The sequence below is a fragment of the Bactrocera latifrons genome, unplaced genomic scaffold (genome assembly GCF_001853355.1).
Source record: "Bactrocera latifrons isolate USDA-ARS-PBARC rearing strain unplaced genomic scaffold, ASM185335v1 scaffold_217, whole genome shotgun sequence".
Taxonomy (NCBI): Eukaryota; Metazoa; Arthropoda; class Insecta; order Diptera; family Tephritidae; genus Bactrocera; species Bactrocera latifrons.
This window is the reverse complement of record NW_017535708.1, coordinates 238,850-256,649: the sequence shown is the minus strand read 5'-3', so window position 1 is coordinate 256,649 and position 17,800 is coordinate 238,850. Positions and strand designations below refer to the sequence as shown.

Sequence of the window (17,800 nt, the reverse complement as noted above, 5' to 3'; positions counted from 1 at the left end):
TAAAATTTAATTTTTCTTCTTTTAATTTTTAAAAAATTACAAAGTTGTTCATTAATATTTTTAATTTAACTCAACCAAGTTATTTAATTGCCTACTTAAAATCACACTCTTTACAGTTATAAATTTTTATAGAAAATATCACAAAAAATACATAAAATTCTAACAGTAATTTAGACGGCGACCACACGCTTGTAACGTTTGCGGTTTCAGTATTCTTAATTAATATTCATTTGTGTTGGTAGCTATATTTGCATTCAATACGGTAGACACTTTAAATGAAACGGCGGCTCGCTTATGATGTAATATTTATTTACAATCACACATACATATATATTTGTGCTTTATGCGCAATAAATCACAATAAATTTGCCAGCGAACTTATTGCTTTTGTGGCACACCTACACCTGCAACTCTACATAAAAGCAAAGTGCAACATTAAGGTGGGTTACTTTTTTGTACTGCTATTACTTGGTTTGAGAAGCTCATAAAGTCATATTACAGCAGATTTTAATAGTAAAAAATTTGTTGACCGTTATGATTAATGTATGAATATAATATTAATGATATTTTAGTTCCACCTTAATCGACTTGAAAATTTATTTTGATTTTCCAACACAAATATTTAGAGCACCTCTAATAAAAGTAAAAATTTAAATAATTTATTTCTCTTTTTGCAAAAAAATATATTTGAAAAGTTTTTTAGTGCCACGCTAATAACTCCTACATGTGTGTTGGCGTACAGCTATACGTATAACGGCGTGTGGTGTTTTTTCTGTCATTTACACCTGCCTCAATTGAAAATTCTGACAAAGTGATCGCCACAGCCACTTGTTAGTGGCTCCCTCTACCTCAGTTGTTATTACGCTGGTAGCCAGCGGCAAGGTGGTTTTGTAATTGAAATAACACTGACAGCAAAAAAAAAAACAGCAATAATATGACAGTCAATTCAGTATTTACACACGGCGTTGCGTGCAACTGGGCATGCGTGAGTAATTTAAATAAACATTAATTCTTTTCCAATACTGCACTTGTCTACTATACATATATCTACTATATGTATGTACATACTATATGTATGTATGTGTTATGCAAGTGTGCGAGTGTTATTGTACTATCGGATTTATTACTGTTACGAGTGTTGTCGTTGGCGATACGTGACAATTGAATTTTTCAATTTATATATACAGACTTTCAATTAACGGAGATTTTCAAAATGCTGGAGAATATGTTTCTACAGACATACATATGTTAGTATGAACATGTGTAAAGATTTTGTGTAATTGAAGACTCTTAATTTTAATGGATGAAAATGTTATAAAAATTTGATGAATTCAATAATTAAAAATTTCTCATAAATTATTTAAAATATTAGGGTGGATCAATTTTTTTTTCAAAATTGTATTTTCTTTATGAAAACGAGTTAAGTAATTGAGTTAATAGAAAGGAGAACCAGGTTAGCCACTAATCTTTTCAGTGGTGATTTTGTTGAGGAAAAAAAATGTTTCTAATAATTTTGAGGATGGTTGCCAAATTGACAGTTTTTAGGCTGATAAAACATAGGATCCGACCAGATTTCTTATACTATCTTAGTAGGCTCGCTGAAATCCCCATAATTATTATAAACATAATCCATTATTATAAACTAGATTACTTCAGGTATTCAAATTTTGAAACAGTATATGAGTATATAGCAGTATATGAAAAGTAAAGCAGCGGCGAAATTACATGACGGGTTTTTAACTGGGGGTTTTCAATAAGGACGCTACAAACGTAGATCGATGGGACAGCAAACGATGGCATATTTTTTCCAGCTTCTTTGACATTTCTCTACTACTCTACTGAAAGTCAGTGGCCTCAAATTTAAGTGGTCTAACTTTATACATACGTTTAGCTTAGAGAAAATTTGGTGCTATTTCTTTAATTTTAATAGCAGATCATGCTAACGGATAATATATTCTCAATTAATGTTAGATGCCTCGCATATAGAAATACATTAAACTCATGCATAGAGGTAGGTGCCTTCACACTCGATATAAGGGAGCTTGATTGTTGACGCTCGAGAAATCCAATGTCAAGTCAGATAAGCTGAACGAAGTCCTAAGAGTATTCGGTATGAGTTCAGAATAAGTAAGTAAAAATCTCACCTGAAAGTGGACGATGTCGCGCCTATAATCCAGTTTTTTACCTGATCTATATGTAAGCTTAATATTTTAGACATTTTACTTAATATTAGTCTCTTAGTTATACCTTTTGGGTGGTATTAGAGCAAGTATATATGAACAGTGCCGTTATATGGAAGGTGAAGTGGTTATTTCGATATTTTTATATCCAAAAATAAAATGATGGAGTGAGATATACCCACAAACTTTTGCTGAGAGGGTTAGATAGCTTTCAATGCTAAAGGAATACGTTAAACCCACTAGGGAGCACGTTCACATAACTTAAAAAAATTAAAGCTCAATTGACTGTTGAGTTACTGTTTATTTTGCATGTTTCCGGGCAATCAATACAATCTCGGAAGAAATTGTTCAGATCGGACCTCTATAAGGTGCAGTTCTCATACAAGCTGACCGATGCAAATCAAAGTTTTATATGAAAAACTCTTTTATTTGACAAGATATCTTCACGAAATTTGATACAGATTATTGCTTCGGACCTGCTGCCATAGAAATTAACCGAGCGAAATCAAGAAAAAAAGATCTTTTACACCATTTCATGCTGTAAAAAATGTAGATCTGAAGGGTGTTATATCATCTGGGCAGACGAAGTTACCGTTTCCTCTTGTTTGCTTACATAACCACACTTTGTAAATTTCCCACTAAGAAACGGACCTCTGGCTTGTACTTTTTTTCTCAAGCACATGTTAAAATTTAAATTTATTTTTATAACAGTAACACATGTAAATATATATATGTATATATTTCAGATATCCGCAAAGGTAAATTCACATTTAAACGCAGTTTGCGAATTAAGTCGTTTTATAATCTCCAAAAATAACTCAATTTGCAATAAACAAGAAATTAATTTCGTTGCTGCGCTTACGGCACCAGAGCACGCTACGTTGCCGTTAATGCGATTATGAAATTCCCAGAGCGCAGCAGAAATGCAAATGGCGCGACTGCGATGCAATTTGCAACATGATGCGCTAAAAATCGTTGACATTTTGACAGTTTTGATGCGACAATTTGTGTGGCGGCGTCGCCTTTATGGCCACTTCCATGCAGCGCGTTGCTGTTGTTGTTGCCAGCACTATCTCCACACACATACATATGTACATGTAAATATACATATGGTATATGTATGACGCGTGTGGCGCATAATCACTTTACAGTTAACTTGCGGTTGCTGCCGCAGTCAATTGCAAAAAGTGATTGTCACTCGATTTGCATGCAGCGCTAGTGGCCACACCGCCGCCACTGCCACTGCCAACGATAGCGCAGACAACAACCATACATATGAGTATGTGTGTTCGTGTGGCAGTCGCATTGCGAATTGTCATTCGGCAAAAAGCTTTTAATTGCCCAAATAATGGGAGCAATGAACCGCAATGATTGAGTGACTTTGCGTGCAAGCGACTTTGGTGAGGTGGGTGAACTGTGCTGTGGGTGGGTGTACTGGGTGAATATATTGTGTTGTTGCAAGTGTTGTGGTTTTGGCATTAGTTTTCTGATTTTCTGTGCGGATTAGAATTTCAGATTGTGTAATAATTTATGCTCAACTCTTTCATGGAAAAGTTGCACATAATTTATAAGTGAACTAAAATATACACAAGTCTATGTATATATATACATACATATACATTCATACATGTAAACATGATTTTTAAATCCTCAAAAATTTGTATTAAATTAATTTTGATTATACTTTTAATGTACTACTGCCTTTATTTCGCTTTCTTTGCTCTTTTCTTCGCAAAGTAATGGTACCTTATGCCACTAAAACTGAAAAAAAAAAAAAAATAACTTGAATTGTTTGCTTTCGTTTTGAACGGCGCATGAAAATGTACCCAGATATGCATATCATATATATCCACAGACACATACATAAATACACATCTAACCTCAGTGTCCAACTCGCGTTTTCCCTTTCAACTTCCTCATATTATACATAATTAAGTGAATATCTCTACTTTAAAGCATTAACGTAATATCCGCTTAATTATTACTCGTATTAGTGGCTTAATTTCAAAAACGAAAAAATAAGATACTAAGTGACAAAAAATATTTTAATTGTATCATTACTTAATTAAATAATACAAATATGTACGTGAGGGTATTCACTGTTGAGGCAAAATAGTTGAAATGTGGTCTTGAGCTTCAGGCATAACTTTACAAGCTACACAAATTATGACATTTTTCGTTATTTGACTTCGTTAACTGATAACAATTAGCTATTAATATTTATTATTATCAATTTATACCTAAAAATTTCAAAATCCAATTTTCTATAAATTTTTTTTTTTAATTTTGGAAAGTTTAAATTTTTTGATCATTTTCCTTAGAACTCTAATCTTAAATGCATCTATTCATGTAAAGAAAAATTTGAAGAATATCAAAAATAAGTTAGAGATCGTATAAATGTTTAAAAAAAAAAAAAATCTTAATTTCGTTTGCACCTTAGCCATGAAGGTTATTACAAGATTACATTATTGCCTTAGACAATATTCCATAAAAAATTTCGTGAGGATATCTGGTCAAATGAAAAAGCTTTACATACAAGTACTTGATTTACATATATCGATTAGTTTGTTTGTCAGTTAAGGGTTTTTTTTTTGTTTTTGAAAACGATGTTACAAAAGTAGACCGATAGAGACAGCAAATGACCCATTTTTTTTCGCTTATTTGACATTTCTCTTGAGTAAGATTTGCTATTTCGTCATTGAAAGATATACGATCCAACAGGGAGTTAAAATTATTAAAATTTACTACCGAATTTCGGAGTCAGTAGAGTCAACTCTAAGAGCGCTACGTTCAATTTATGGTCGTCATAATCGTCCTGTAAGAAAATTTAGCAAATTTTTAAAATTTTGAATCCATAGGCACAGTTCAGAAGTATTTTGTATTTCGTATTGTTCGTGATTTGAGCTAAGCAACAACTTGGAAATGATCCCGATATTCATCGAAAAATTAGCTTCAGCGATGAGGCTCATTTCTGGCTGAATGGATTCGTCAATAAGCAAAATATTCATTATTGGTGAGGCAGTAATCCACACTACTCCATGAGTCATCCTGACAAACTTACGATTTGGTGATGGTCAAGACCGGTACGTTACTGTGAATGGGAATCCCTACCGCTCAATGATAATCGTTATTGTTAGCCCGAATTGGATGATATGGACTTGGACAATATGTGGTTCCAAGAGAATGGCACCACAAGCCATAAATCCAAGTTATGCTTGAAATCCGTTGAAAATTGGGTTTAGAGTCTGGATGCCTTACATAATGGCATCGAATGTACTTTTCGATGTTTTCTCTTCGGAGTAACAAACTTCCCGGGAAACTTAATATGCGCTGTTCAGAGTATAAAATTTCTCTGGTAATATATATAGAGAGTTCATGGACCACTAATTTCTGCCTTCAAAATGGAAACTATACAAATGCTGGAGAGCCAAGAAGATTTAAACCAAAAAAAAAAAAAAAAAAAAAAAATCCTGACAAAGGGAATGAAAGCAACATTTGGACTTATTTCTGCACATTAGGATTTTCAATCAGTGACTTTGACTATTAAGGTATTTCTAACCATGTATACATCTATTATAAGATATTGTTTTCAGTTTCATTCGGACGGGACGAATGCTTCAAAAATACGTAGCTCCGAACTCGATAGTCGATATATAGGTGAAAACCCTGATATCTAAAGTAAGAGAGGTGGTACTGAACAAGTTGATATTGAAATTGTAAATAATATTTATTGTCACTATTATTTGGAAACAAGTATCTAAAGCACTTTACTTTCACGATATAAGAAAATATAAACCGCCATCTCTTATTTGTGCAGAGGTTAGGCTTAAGAAAATATTTTCTTGATATTATTTCGGATTCAAAACCCAACGAAAGACCACACCCAAACTGTAGAAAACAATTTCTTGAGATAATTACTGAAATTGATTATAAAAGCAGATGATCGAAAATGTTCTGTTTGTAGACGAAAAAGTCTGGATTTTTTTAATTTTTCCAGAGAAGGGTATAGACTTTGCAAGAGTTCAGGCTAAAAGCATCAGTGTTAAAGTAAACAAAAAAAAAAAAAAAAAAAAAAAAAAAAAAAAAAAAAAAAAAAAAAAAAAAAAAAAAAAAAAAAAAAAAAAAAAAAGACTGGTACAGACCACATATCAATTATTATATTTAGGTGCAGCAAGATATTGTGATACTTTCTTGGGATTTTCAGGCTACGAGCACTATGTATGCATTAAAAAAGCAAAATTTACCCACAAATTTGTCAAAACATTATTCATTCGGAAACTTTATAACTCATCGCTGTGAATACCGCTAATACGTCTATTGTCTGCCCAACATAACTGACAAATTGTTTGCGAATGTGAAGTGAAATTGTATAGTATAAAGATGACTCGCTTGATTTCCGCTCATTAAGTATGCAAATTTATTTTGCCATATAGCCAAAAACTGTGTATTGTTGTTGCGACGCAGAAAAATAAACGAGAAGTCGCAAGCAAACAAAATTTCGAGGAAAAATGGTAGAAAAGTGTGGAAAACTGTTTAGATTATGTAATAGAAAGTGGGGATATTTATAAGAAAACTAAAAAAATATAATACACATATGTATGAAAAACAATATTGCAAGGCTTGTGGCAAAGGAAATTTTAGAAAAAAAAAACTAAAAAAGAACATCTAAAATATTTTAGCTTGCTAAGTGGCACACAGTGCGACATATTCGAAACTACAAGTATGTTAATAACGGTTTTATTTGTTAAACATCAAATGTTAAACATCTGCTCTACTTTTGGGAGAACAAGTGTTCGGAACTAAGTACTTATACGCATGCTTGTCGATAGCGTCATACTTGTACAAAGGCGGGTCTGTTGCTAACTAGTGTTCAAGTGACATTTCAATGAAGCAAATTTGTTTTATGACTCAGAGGGGAGGCGGTTGAGATGTAACAATTTCGTTTGCTTCGAGGTGTTAACACATAAACATATAAAAAAGTATATTAGGGTGTGTAAAATTTTTGTAAATGTTTTTTCCTCGTGCCACATGTCAAAAAAATTCTAGCAAAATTTGCTTTGTGCATTATTTTGCGAAAAATTATAAAAAATTGTAATAAATATCTTTTACGACTGTGACGCAGAATTGATTTTGAACACATCGACTTAGCGAAAAATCATCTAAGGAGAAAAATTAATTTTTTTTTGGCACACCCTAATATTCATATTCACATTAAGCAGTTCGATTCTTTTTTCTATAAAATTACGTATGCCTAATAATCGGTTGTATGGGAGATATAGTTGACAGAATGTCAAAAAGTAGCCACATATTAATTTTCATTCGAATATCTCAACAAGTGTAAAAAAAATTTTTATAATCCCTAAAAAACTTTTCCATAAAAATCGCTGCACCGAAACCGGTTTTAGACCCATAGTTTCTTAGGCAAAGCTGTTCAGAACGATCCGTAAAATATATCCAGCGAACGGGGTTTCCCACTTTTGGGCTCCGTGTAAAACGACCTGTTTTAATAAACATATATATGAGTAAATGTATACCACTCATTATGGCACAGGCGTCTGCGTACTGAGCCTCATGTAAGCACATTTGCATGCGTGTTTTCAGAAAACAATACCCCACTGTTGAACATTTGATGATTTCTGCGCCTTGTTCGGCATATTTCCGCCACCGATGCCGCCGTCAACAACACCAACAACACCAACAACATGCACAACACTATGACAATTTGTAAATGCGCTAAAAACTTATTTGTTGTAAGTAGTTATGAGCTCGGCATACGCATTTATGACTCGCCAAGGTTGCCAGTGTGTCCCAAATTAGCTAAAGATCGGCGTTTTTCAATCAAATGTCAAGTGTTTGTTAATTCATCCGTCGTATTTACTTAACTAGCCATTATGCGCATTAGAAATAGGTTTTCCAATTTCATTTTACATAAATTACTTACATCGCATAGCATAATATTCACTAAACTGCTCCGACATGCGCACACCTTAATATGTCCACATGTAAATATTGCTTACTGAAGTGGCCAACAAGGGTACAAATATCTAATGTAAATATATTTTGAATGGTGATGTCAGTTCAATATCAAATATTTACGATTTATGCAAATACATTATTGGAAACTAATGTGTGCGAAAAAGATTAAAGCCAACCGCGAGATATTTACATCAGGAACGGATGGAAACTTTATTTGGCAATGCCCTTAATAGTATTTACACTAGTAGTATGTTGGCTTAGACTACGTATATATGAAGTATAGTATGTATCATCTGCTAGAGGACTTTCGGAATTATTTTCTATGTGACGCTGCCCAAAGAAAAACGAGTTTGCAGATAAAAGTCTGTCTTGTTCTCTTCCATAATTGTTATTAAAATAGTTTAATTAAATTTTTTAATTTAATTTAAATTTTTTAATTTAATTTAAATTTTTTTATATTTCGATAGGTTATTCTTCTAAAAGTAACGTACTACAATTTCATATCGTTATCTCAAGTAGTTTTTAATTTACAGCCTTTTAAAGTGTAACTGCTCAATTGAATCAGCTCAATTAGTTTATTCTTGAAACGTTGCTCAGAAAGATCTTTTTCAATTTTACTTAAGTGATTCCTCGGAGTCAAATGATGTAATCACAAGCAACTTTCTTGCACATAATGCAAATAGTTCTTCATAAAATAACCTACCATTTTTTTTTGTTCTGATTAAAAATCGGATTATGACCCACAAAAGACGATCGAGTTTTGGGAAGAATTAAACTTTTTGGTTTCAAAACGCGTCCGCTTTGTCAATAATTTTTTTCTCAAGCATAGCGCATTGTCCTACATAAAGAAGCTGGAAATCGTTGCAGCAGTAGAGAACCTTTTTTGGGATGTAGAAGATCGCGTGCAACTCGAGAAATATTAAATTTTTCTGTTCAAAAATTGTACTGTGTACTCTTGAAATTCTGAAAAACAATTTATACTGCTCCGTTGTACTCTTCTTCCATAATTCTCCGTATCTAGTTGGGTATTGGGATAACTAAAGATGTTTAAAGCAATAAACGCACTTAATAAAGTTGTATGAGCTCAAGTAGACTAACTATTCGACATTACAGCGCATTTGATAGTTTTAGTTATGTCTACGATTGATCCAAAATCGATTGATCTCACTTGAATATATATATGTATGTATTTGTCCTATGTTTTACACAAAAACTACTTAAAGTAAATCACCTTATAGATCGACGAAACAACAAATTTATTAAGGCGATTAATAACACTCCCCGTAACTTCGCTAGGTGTGCTTAAGGAGATATTTCAACTAGTCAGTTGCTAGTCAGTGACAGCATGATTACACCTCGCTTGGCAAAGAGCGTCTGACAAAATATGTTATCGTACCAAGTGTCTACCTTTTGGACAGTGTCTAATCAAAATACCTACTTTCATATTAACTTAGATAAGTGTAAGTAGTACGAAGAGTGTCTTAAAGTACACTTTGTTACATAACAATCTCGCAGGGCCTGCAAAGCTCACTGTGGTCCATAAGTAGGCTGGAGCGCAAGAGGACATCGGACAATTGATTTGCTTTCAACCGCATGAAAAGTGCCCTCCCTAGCAATCTCATCAGCTTTGCAGTTTCCGGCAATTCCGCTGTCATCATACACCGATATAAGTCTAATATAAGAAAACTTGAAGTCTTTGCTAATGAAGTCATATATACAATCCTTGAATAGTTGTGAGCACACAGTCAGCAAACTCAAAGCTTGCACTCGGCTATGGAAGTGAATGCACACTTGATGGCAGCAAAATCTACTTTAAAAAAAACTGAAATAGTTCGGCAGTCGTGAAGCAGAGTTGATAGAGAGTTGTCGACAGAACACTACACCTCTTACTCTCCCTTTTAACTTCGATTAATCCGAAGAAGCAACTTTTCTCCAAGGATTTCACTCCACCCACAAATTCTTCGCAGGATGCAAACGAAGTACTGGATAATACCAGTGTTCCCTGCCTAAGACCACTCACAGATCCAGCTTCCCTAAGTCTCATATCAGTATTTACCTCAAAAAACTTCTCTCTAGAGGTGGAACCTGTGGGTATTGAGTATCAGTGTTAGTGTTGTCCTTGATGCACGGCTCTAGCTGCTTAGCCAGTGTAGCTTTACCGAGCATTCTCCATCGAATTTGATAATTAATACAGTTGTTTACAACTCTACCAATTTAATAATGATATAAATAATTTTCGTTTTAGATTGTATTACATGTTAGTATATATTAATAATTACGGGTGGGTATAATCGATGTTATTAGGTTTTGAAACCAAAAGTTGACGATGGTTTATCATTTTTATTGTTAGATATAAATAAGTCGAGAGAGAATAATTATATCAAAGGAGATAATATCAATAATTTATGTCGCTGCTCAGATCATACTTCATCATATTTATTTCCGAAACCCGCAACTATAATCAAGTTTTTATGCCACATAATTCGCGCCATAACTTCATGAAATAATATCGTGTTCGTGCAATAAACTAAAATTAGCTTGTAAACTAATATAAAGCAACGCTGGCATTATGCAACTGAAGGCATTTCAGTATTGTATATTTAAATAAAGAAACAAATTTCGAAACAAAGGTTTTTCTGTTAACTGAAGCATGGCAATTAACATTTAACACTCTGCTCCGAAATTAGCAATAATTAGAGTTTTGCATTGAAAACGGCGAGTGAATAGAGAACTATGGAAAAAAGCGCGTTAAAACTGAAATTATATAAATTTCTGTGAACATCGGCGGTGTCAAGTGCAATGTCAAATGCTGTTATAATACATATACCTATGTGTAGTATGTGCTTGTTGTTGTTGGAGCGTGAATTTGAAAAGCGTTTGCGAATAATGACATTATTATTGTTGTTGTTGTTCGTGTTAATAACATGAATTCGCAAAACTGAAGCATTGAACTACAGTACGTAAGTGGCCTCTATGCGACCGAGCTATGTTCATATATTGACATTGGCAAGCAAAAAATGTTTGCTTGGCAGAATTTACAAAAAATGTGATTTTTAAGTGTCACGAAATTACAGAAAATAATTTTGTTTTAATTTTTTTTTTTTTTAATTTACAAACTACCAGTATGTATTAAAGAAAAGTATACATACTTTTTTTTTAATTTTTGTTAACTCTGTAATTACATTTATTGAAGCAATTATTCAAATGCAGAAAATATTAATCAATTAAAATTTGTTATCGGAGTTTGAACGATTAATTTTAGTTTAATGAATTTTTTTTTACCATAATCTAAAATTTCAAAATTTTATTTACGCTAAACTAAAAACTCACAGAATATGAGATTTATTAAAAATTTATTAAAAAAGCTAATTAAATTTATATTAGATTTGAAAGCCTGAGAAATTTTCATAACACAAAATAAATGGATAAAATTTGCCCCCTGCTAGCTTTCCATTAATACTTTGTTTTATTATATTTATTAAGGAGTTTAAGGAAAATTTTATTCGAATATTATAATATATAATAAATTAGGCAAGAAAAAAAAATTAAGTTTCTAGTGAAATGGCCGATAGTCAATTTTGCCGGGTGGGAATATCGCCTAGTGAAGATGCAATTAATTAAAGAGTGGAAAAACATCAATTCCAAATTAGACATGGAGTTTGAATTAGCTATTAGGCTAAAAATTAAAATCAATTATTTCATGACAGCGAAAGGAAAATAAATGGGTGAGAAAAATTCAATTTAGTTTCACAGTCCATAACTTTGATCGATCTTCATTGCAATCCGTTGCAGAACTTTATATTTTTTAAAAAATTTTAATATTTTTTAATATTTTTCTTATGGGGGTTTTTTTTTTAATTTCTGTGAAGTTTAGTTTGCTATTAGAAACTCATAAGTCTAAAGGAGGGTCTCACGGTAAGCAAGCAACAATAGCCTACCTTTGAACTGCTACTTAGCCTTAAGAATTTAAATACTTTTTCCTGATTCAACACTTTTTAGGCGATTTTGCTATGAATAAATTCCTATTTAGAAGCAATTATACAAATTATATATTCTCCATTTTTATTCCACAATACTAATATATATGTAGGGTGTTAAATTGAACTCCTTATGATGGATTTCAGGAAGGACACATTTTCCTGAGATTAACTATTTTTAGTGCCCAAAACGAAAAAAAAAAAAAAAAAACAAATTCTTCAATGGTGTGTTATGATTTTTACAATGGATAAAAATATCGAACAAAGAATTTGTCTCAAATTTTGTACTTCCAAGCAAATTCCGTGTGTAGAATCATTGGGAAAGTTGGAAAAGGCTTAAGGTGATTCAGTTTTATCAAAAACACAAGCCTACTAGTGGTAAAAAGCCTTCAAGGACGGTCGAAAGATCGTTGACGACATGCCTCGTTCTGGTCGACCTTCGACATCTTCAACGGATGGAAAAATTTAAAAAGTAAACGATATGGTGCTTTAAAATCGTCAGGCAAGTGTTAGAGAGATGGCAAGTGAGCTCGACATCTCTCACGACTCCGGTCGAATGAGTTTGGTGGATATTTTGAGTATGAAATGCCTTCTTACTTGACTCGTTCTTATTTTTTTTTAAATTTTTTTTTATCATAAAAACAGTAAAGTAAACAAGTCTTTTGGAACATTCTCAATCGTTCGAATTTCAATCCCACATTCATGGAGCGCATTTCAATTGTTGATGAGACATGGGTTATATAAGTTTGACATGCAAACCAGTCAACAACAGTCCGAATGGACGACGGAAAAAAGGAGTCGAAAAAAAAAAAAATCATTATGAATTTATTCTGAAGAGACAGACGGTCAATAAGGAGTTTTATTTAACCGTATTGAGGCGTTTGCGTGAGAACATCTCTTGGAAATGGCCGGAATCGTGGAAGATCAATCCCTAGATTTTACCCAATGATAATGCACCATCGCTTTGAGCCACAATTGTGACCGAATTTAAAGCCAAAGGCGCAAGGAATTGCACAGATCAACCACACCATTCACCAGATTTGGGTTCGTGTGATTTTTGTAGTTACCCAAAGAAAAATTGTCCCTCCGTGGAACTTGTTTCCTGTAAACCTAAGAGATAAAAAACAAAATTTAGCAGAGGGAGCTGAAGGCAATCCCAAAAAGTTCTTATGAAAAGTGTTTTGAGGGCTGGAAAAATCCTTGGTATAAGTTTATTACATCTAGTGGAGATTACTTTGAAGGCGACAAAATAAATATAGATGAGTTGGTAAATATTTTGCGTTCTACTGACGAAATCCGGATACGTTTATGTCACAATGAAATGTATAAGTTAATTTTAAGCCGATATACTGGTTGAAAAAAATATATTTCTGGGAAATTCCTTGCAAAATTAAGAAAAAAACGTGAATTTCGTTGAAGCTACAGCATCTAACAGGGATGATATGATTTTGACGTCCCTAGTGCCGATGTTTGCTTACGGTTTTGTGTCAAATTTTGTCCGTGTACTATTGAGTCAAATCCTCTTGTGTTTCAGGAGAGGCTATTGCATCCCCAAAAATTTACCGTTTGCTGCGGACCGTGGTCATCGGACCTTATTTCTTCTGAAATGAGGCAGGAAATGCAGTTAACATCAATAGTGAGTGTTATAACGTGAGATTTGATGATATCGATTCTATTTCTTTATTTCACGAAAAAATATTATCTCTTGAAAAATATACAAACCAATTTAAATGGAGTAGAGTCGTTTTAAGGCTATAAAAGCGACTGCTAGTCACTACATTTAACTAACTTTTTGTAATTGTAATATATATATATTTTTCTAAAATATACAATACTAGTAATGAATACCTATGGGAGCATATTTCTACTCCATTTAGAATCGCACTATTCACACAGCCACAAAAAACAGACAAAAAACGAAACAAACAAAGACCGGAAATTGCAGTGCAATAACTACTCAAAGTCATCAATAACCCGCAACACACACACACACACACACGCAGATGTGCAATGCCAACTCCGTATGCAAGTGCAAGGCCACATAGAAAGGTTCAGCCACAAGCGGGTGTCTTCAAGCTCACGATATATTTTGTTTGTGGGATGTGTTTGCAGGGCGGACAGCCATATTTCCGCTTGACTTGCAATTTGGGGCACGTTGGTGGCAAAGTGTGTGTGCGTGGTGCAACGAATGCAGTTCACCATGCCGAGCCGCCAATGAAGCGCTATTCAAATAGTGAATTATTTCCGTACACACTACGGCAGTTGCAGTGTTGCAAGTTGCATTTGTGGCATGTCTAGTCCTTGTGACGCCTAGTCGAATGCATAACCTTTTTGCTTCCCTGCAGTAAGCCAGCTTTAACGGGCGCTTCTTTTGTTTGGAAGGAAATGCTGGCGTTAGAAAACATGTGCGAGAGATTGTGGTTGGAGGAGATGGTGGAGCAACTTTTTGGCTATTGCAGTGGCAATTGTTGTTTGAAAGTTTTTCGGCTGCAGACGATTTATCAAAACTAACCGTCTGCCTTACACCGTGCGGGCGCAGTCATGTGCAAAAAAGATATTTTGTTGTATTGTTTGGTAAATTTCATTGTTATGATAGCATCTTTACGCTTGGTTTAATTATACATAAATATTTTAAATGAATTTAGTACTTCAAGTGGAAATAAGTCGAAGTCTTTCGAAATCAAAATTTTGTTTTAGAAAAAAGAGAGTTTTAAACATATTTTTTGCTCTCAGCTGGCGCTAAGACTTCGTATGCCCCTTTTGTCTAAGCCACAAAAGTGTCCAAAGCACCGTTTCCTTGAATAAAGACCTCTTTGTTACAAAATACCAACAAAAATAACTGGTATTCATTCCAAGTTTCAATTTAGCACAGAGTAAGCCTTCGTTTTTATTTGGAGTATAAATAATTCGCACTGACAGCCTTGTAATCCTCAATTGCTATTTTTACCGCTTGGTGTTCCATAAGTTCAATTCTTTATAGTCTTATGTTCCACAAGCACATTAATTCATAAGCTTGTGTTTCGGAAGTTCAGTAATTCACAGATTCAACCTTCAACTTGTTTCGACTTCACTCAAAGGCAATTCACATACATACATACACTTTCTAAATATGATCATTTTAAGATATATAGTAAGCTTCGTCTACTTTTACAGAGTTTTGGAAATTATATGGAGCTGGCTAATGTCAGTTTCGGGTATGTTGTCTGGTTCACCGCCCATAAGACGACTGAGATGTTACAGGTTTAGCGTTCGACAAGATTTTTTGTTTTATAGGATGAATATCTATTGAACAGTGCTCTGTAAGAACTCCTACGATAGCGGTAAAATGAACTTTTCTCAGGGCAAGTAGTTCAGCAGATCGCATGAGCTCGACTCTAGGTTAAAAGGGTCTTGTAGTTGCATAAGAGCTAAGCACACTTGAGCTCTATTGGTTCAGTTCTGCAACGCAATAAGCCAGTGGAGATGCAACTCGGTCACATTCCCCTCAAGCTACTTGGTAACTCACAGCAATTTGATTTGATAATATTCATTTTCTCAAAAAGCTAGTAATAGCCTTTAGGATATCGGCAATTTTGGCAAGTAAATAAAAATTATGATAATAAAAATAAGCTAAATAGGGTTCTTTTTTGCAAAAACGGAGAGAAAGTAAAACAATTTCGTTTCGACTTCATTTCTTTAAGTAAATGTAGTAAGCTTTATATTCGTAAGATTGTGAGATATCGATCTGAAATGCTTTAAACGACCGCTTCTCTTCAAGAAGCTGCTTCTTCGTCGAAATGCCGGTGTCGGTCAAATATTAGATATAGCTACCTTATAAACTAACCGATCAAAATCAGGTTCTTGTATGGAAAACTTTTTTATTTGATAAGTTATCCTTACGAAATTCTGCAAAGATTGTGCCTAAAGTAAAGGTACAATCTCCGAAAAAATTCTTGAAATCGAATTACTATAGCAAATATGTACGTGCCATATAAACTGATAGATCGAAATAAAATTTTTATATGGAAAACTTTTTTATTGGACAAAATATGTTCACGGAACTTGGCATGGACTGTCCTCCAAGGCAGCGCTATAGTTTCCGATATATTGCTCAGATCGGTAACGATAGTATATAGCCACAACGCACACTTATCCATCAAAATGCGCCCAAAATTAAGGATTTTTTACGCATAAAGATACACAAAAGTGAACGGTATCGCACCTAAAACTCTTCAATTGATACACTACATAGTTCGTCAGGTCTTGCAGAGTCGTCGTTTATATGACATAATCAATTTAAAGCCTACTTAGGGAGTTCGCAATGCCTAAAGGTTTTTTTTTGTAATTGAAATTTGAAAGTCAACGCGCAAGCTAAATGGGCGACATGCTCACATATGTGAATATGTGTGCGTAAAACAATATGTGTCAGCGCTCACAAGCAGTTGTAGCTTAGATTTAATAGTCCAACAATTACCTTTTATTAGAGACAAAACAATTAAAGACACTGAAATCGGCGCAGACACGGCCGACATTCGCTGCCACAATAAAATTTTCGCTGATTTTTATCTACGAGCGAGCTGTAGACACTTAATACAAATGCTGTCTGCACAATGTATGTATGGATGTATGTATGTAAGTATGTGATTGTACTTTTATTTACTCTAATTGAAAGTTAAGTCAAGTTTAAGACACAAGTGGACAAACACGTGAAGAAAAGGGCCAAGGCCGCGAGCAAAGCATATCTCGGCTTAAGTGTGACACAAATCGAAAGCCAGTTCGCGGCAGCGCCACGCATCGACCGCCGACCACCGACCGACCACCAGCCAACACTGGCGCACAATTAAATCGTAAAATAAACGAAAGACAACAAAAACACGAGAAAAAAAAGCGTTTAAGAAAGTTGTGAAAAAGGCGGCTATGCCCACATATCTCCAGCATACTTATGTACATATATATGCGCAAACAGACAACAACAACACTTATGTGTGCCATAAAAACATGTTTACGGCTGCGCTTCTGCTACGCTTATGTGCCTTTTTATGTGTGTATGCGTGTGTGCGCACTTTCGGTGGCAACTCACCTGAAAGATCATATAACCCGAATCGTACATCCAAAAATCCTCCGGGGTATGACCGGGTTTGCTCAGCTGTATGGCGAGACAGCGCTGTAATATCAGCCGACAACGTTGCGGTCCACCAGGCGATTTCGTACCCATTGTGTTGCTGTTGTTGTAGTTGTTGACGATGAAAATATTGTCGCTTTATGATTTAAACACTGCTGTTAAGAATTTACACTTGAATATTTATTTGCACTTTCCTCTCTTTTTCCTTTTTATATATATGTGTGTGCGTGAAATTTCACTTTCTTAACATGAGGGTGTGGGGGGACTGGCTGGCAGTTGCACTTTTTGCATTACAAAAAGTATTTGATTTGTTGAGTTTTTTATGCCGTTTTGGGTATATTTTTAGGGGTTGGTTATATTTTGGGTATATTTCGAATATATTTTTGGGTCTGTTTTTAGATTTTAGTTTAAATTTGTTTCGATTTTAATTAATTATTTTTAAATATTTGAATTTCTTTTCTTATTGTTTACTGTATTTTTTCTTTCGATTTGGGTATATTTCTACAGGATTCAAGTATATATTTTTAGTTTTTGTTTTAAATAAATTTTTATTTTAGTTATAATTT

The 17,800-nt window shown here is 34.0% G+C and overlaps 1 protein-coding gene across 1 annotated transcript in view; it reads right to left on the bottom strand.

The window, feature by feature from the left end:
- Window positions 1-17,590, bottom strand: part of LOC108968469 (probable serine/threonine-protein kinase DDB_G0267686) — a 127,657-nt gene extending 110,067 nt beyond the window's left edge. Inside the window, exon 1 of the mRNA XM_018932520.1 lies at window positions 17,193-17,590. Coding sequence (XP_018788065.1) covers window positions 17,193-17,327 — 135 coding nt within the window. The 5' untranslated portion in view covers window positions 17,328-17,590. The remainder of the gene's footprint in view (window positions 1-17,192) is intronic.
- Window positions 17,591-17,800: the final 210 nt, after the last annotated feature.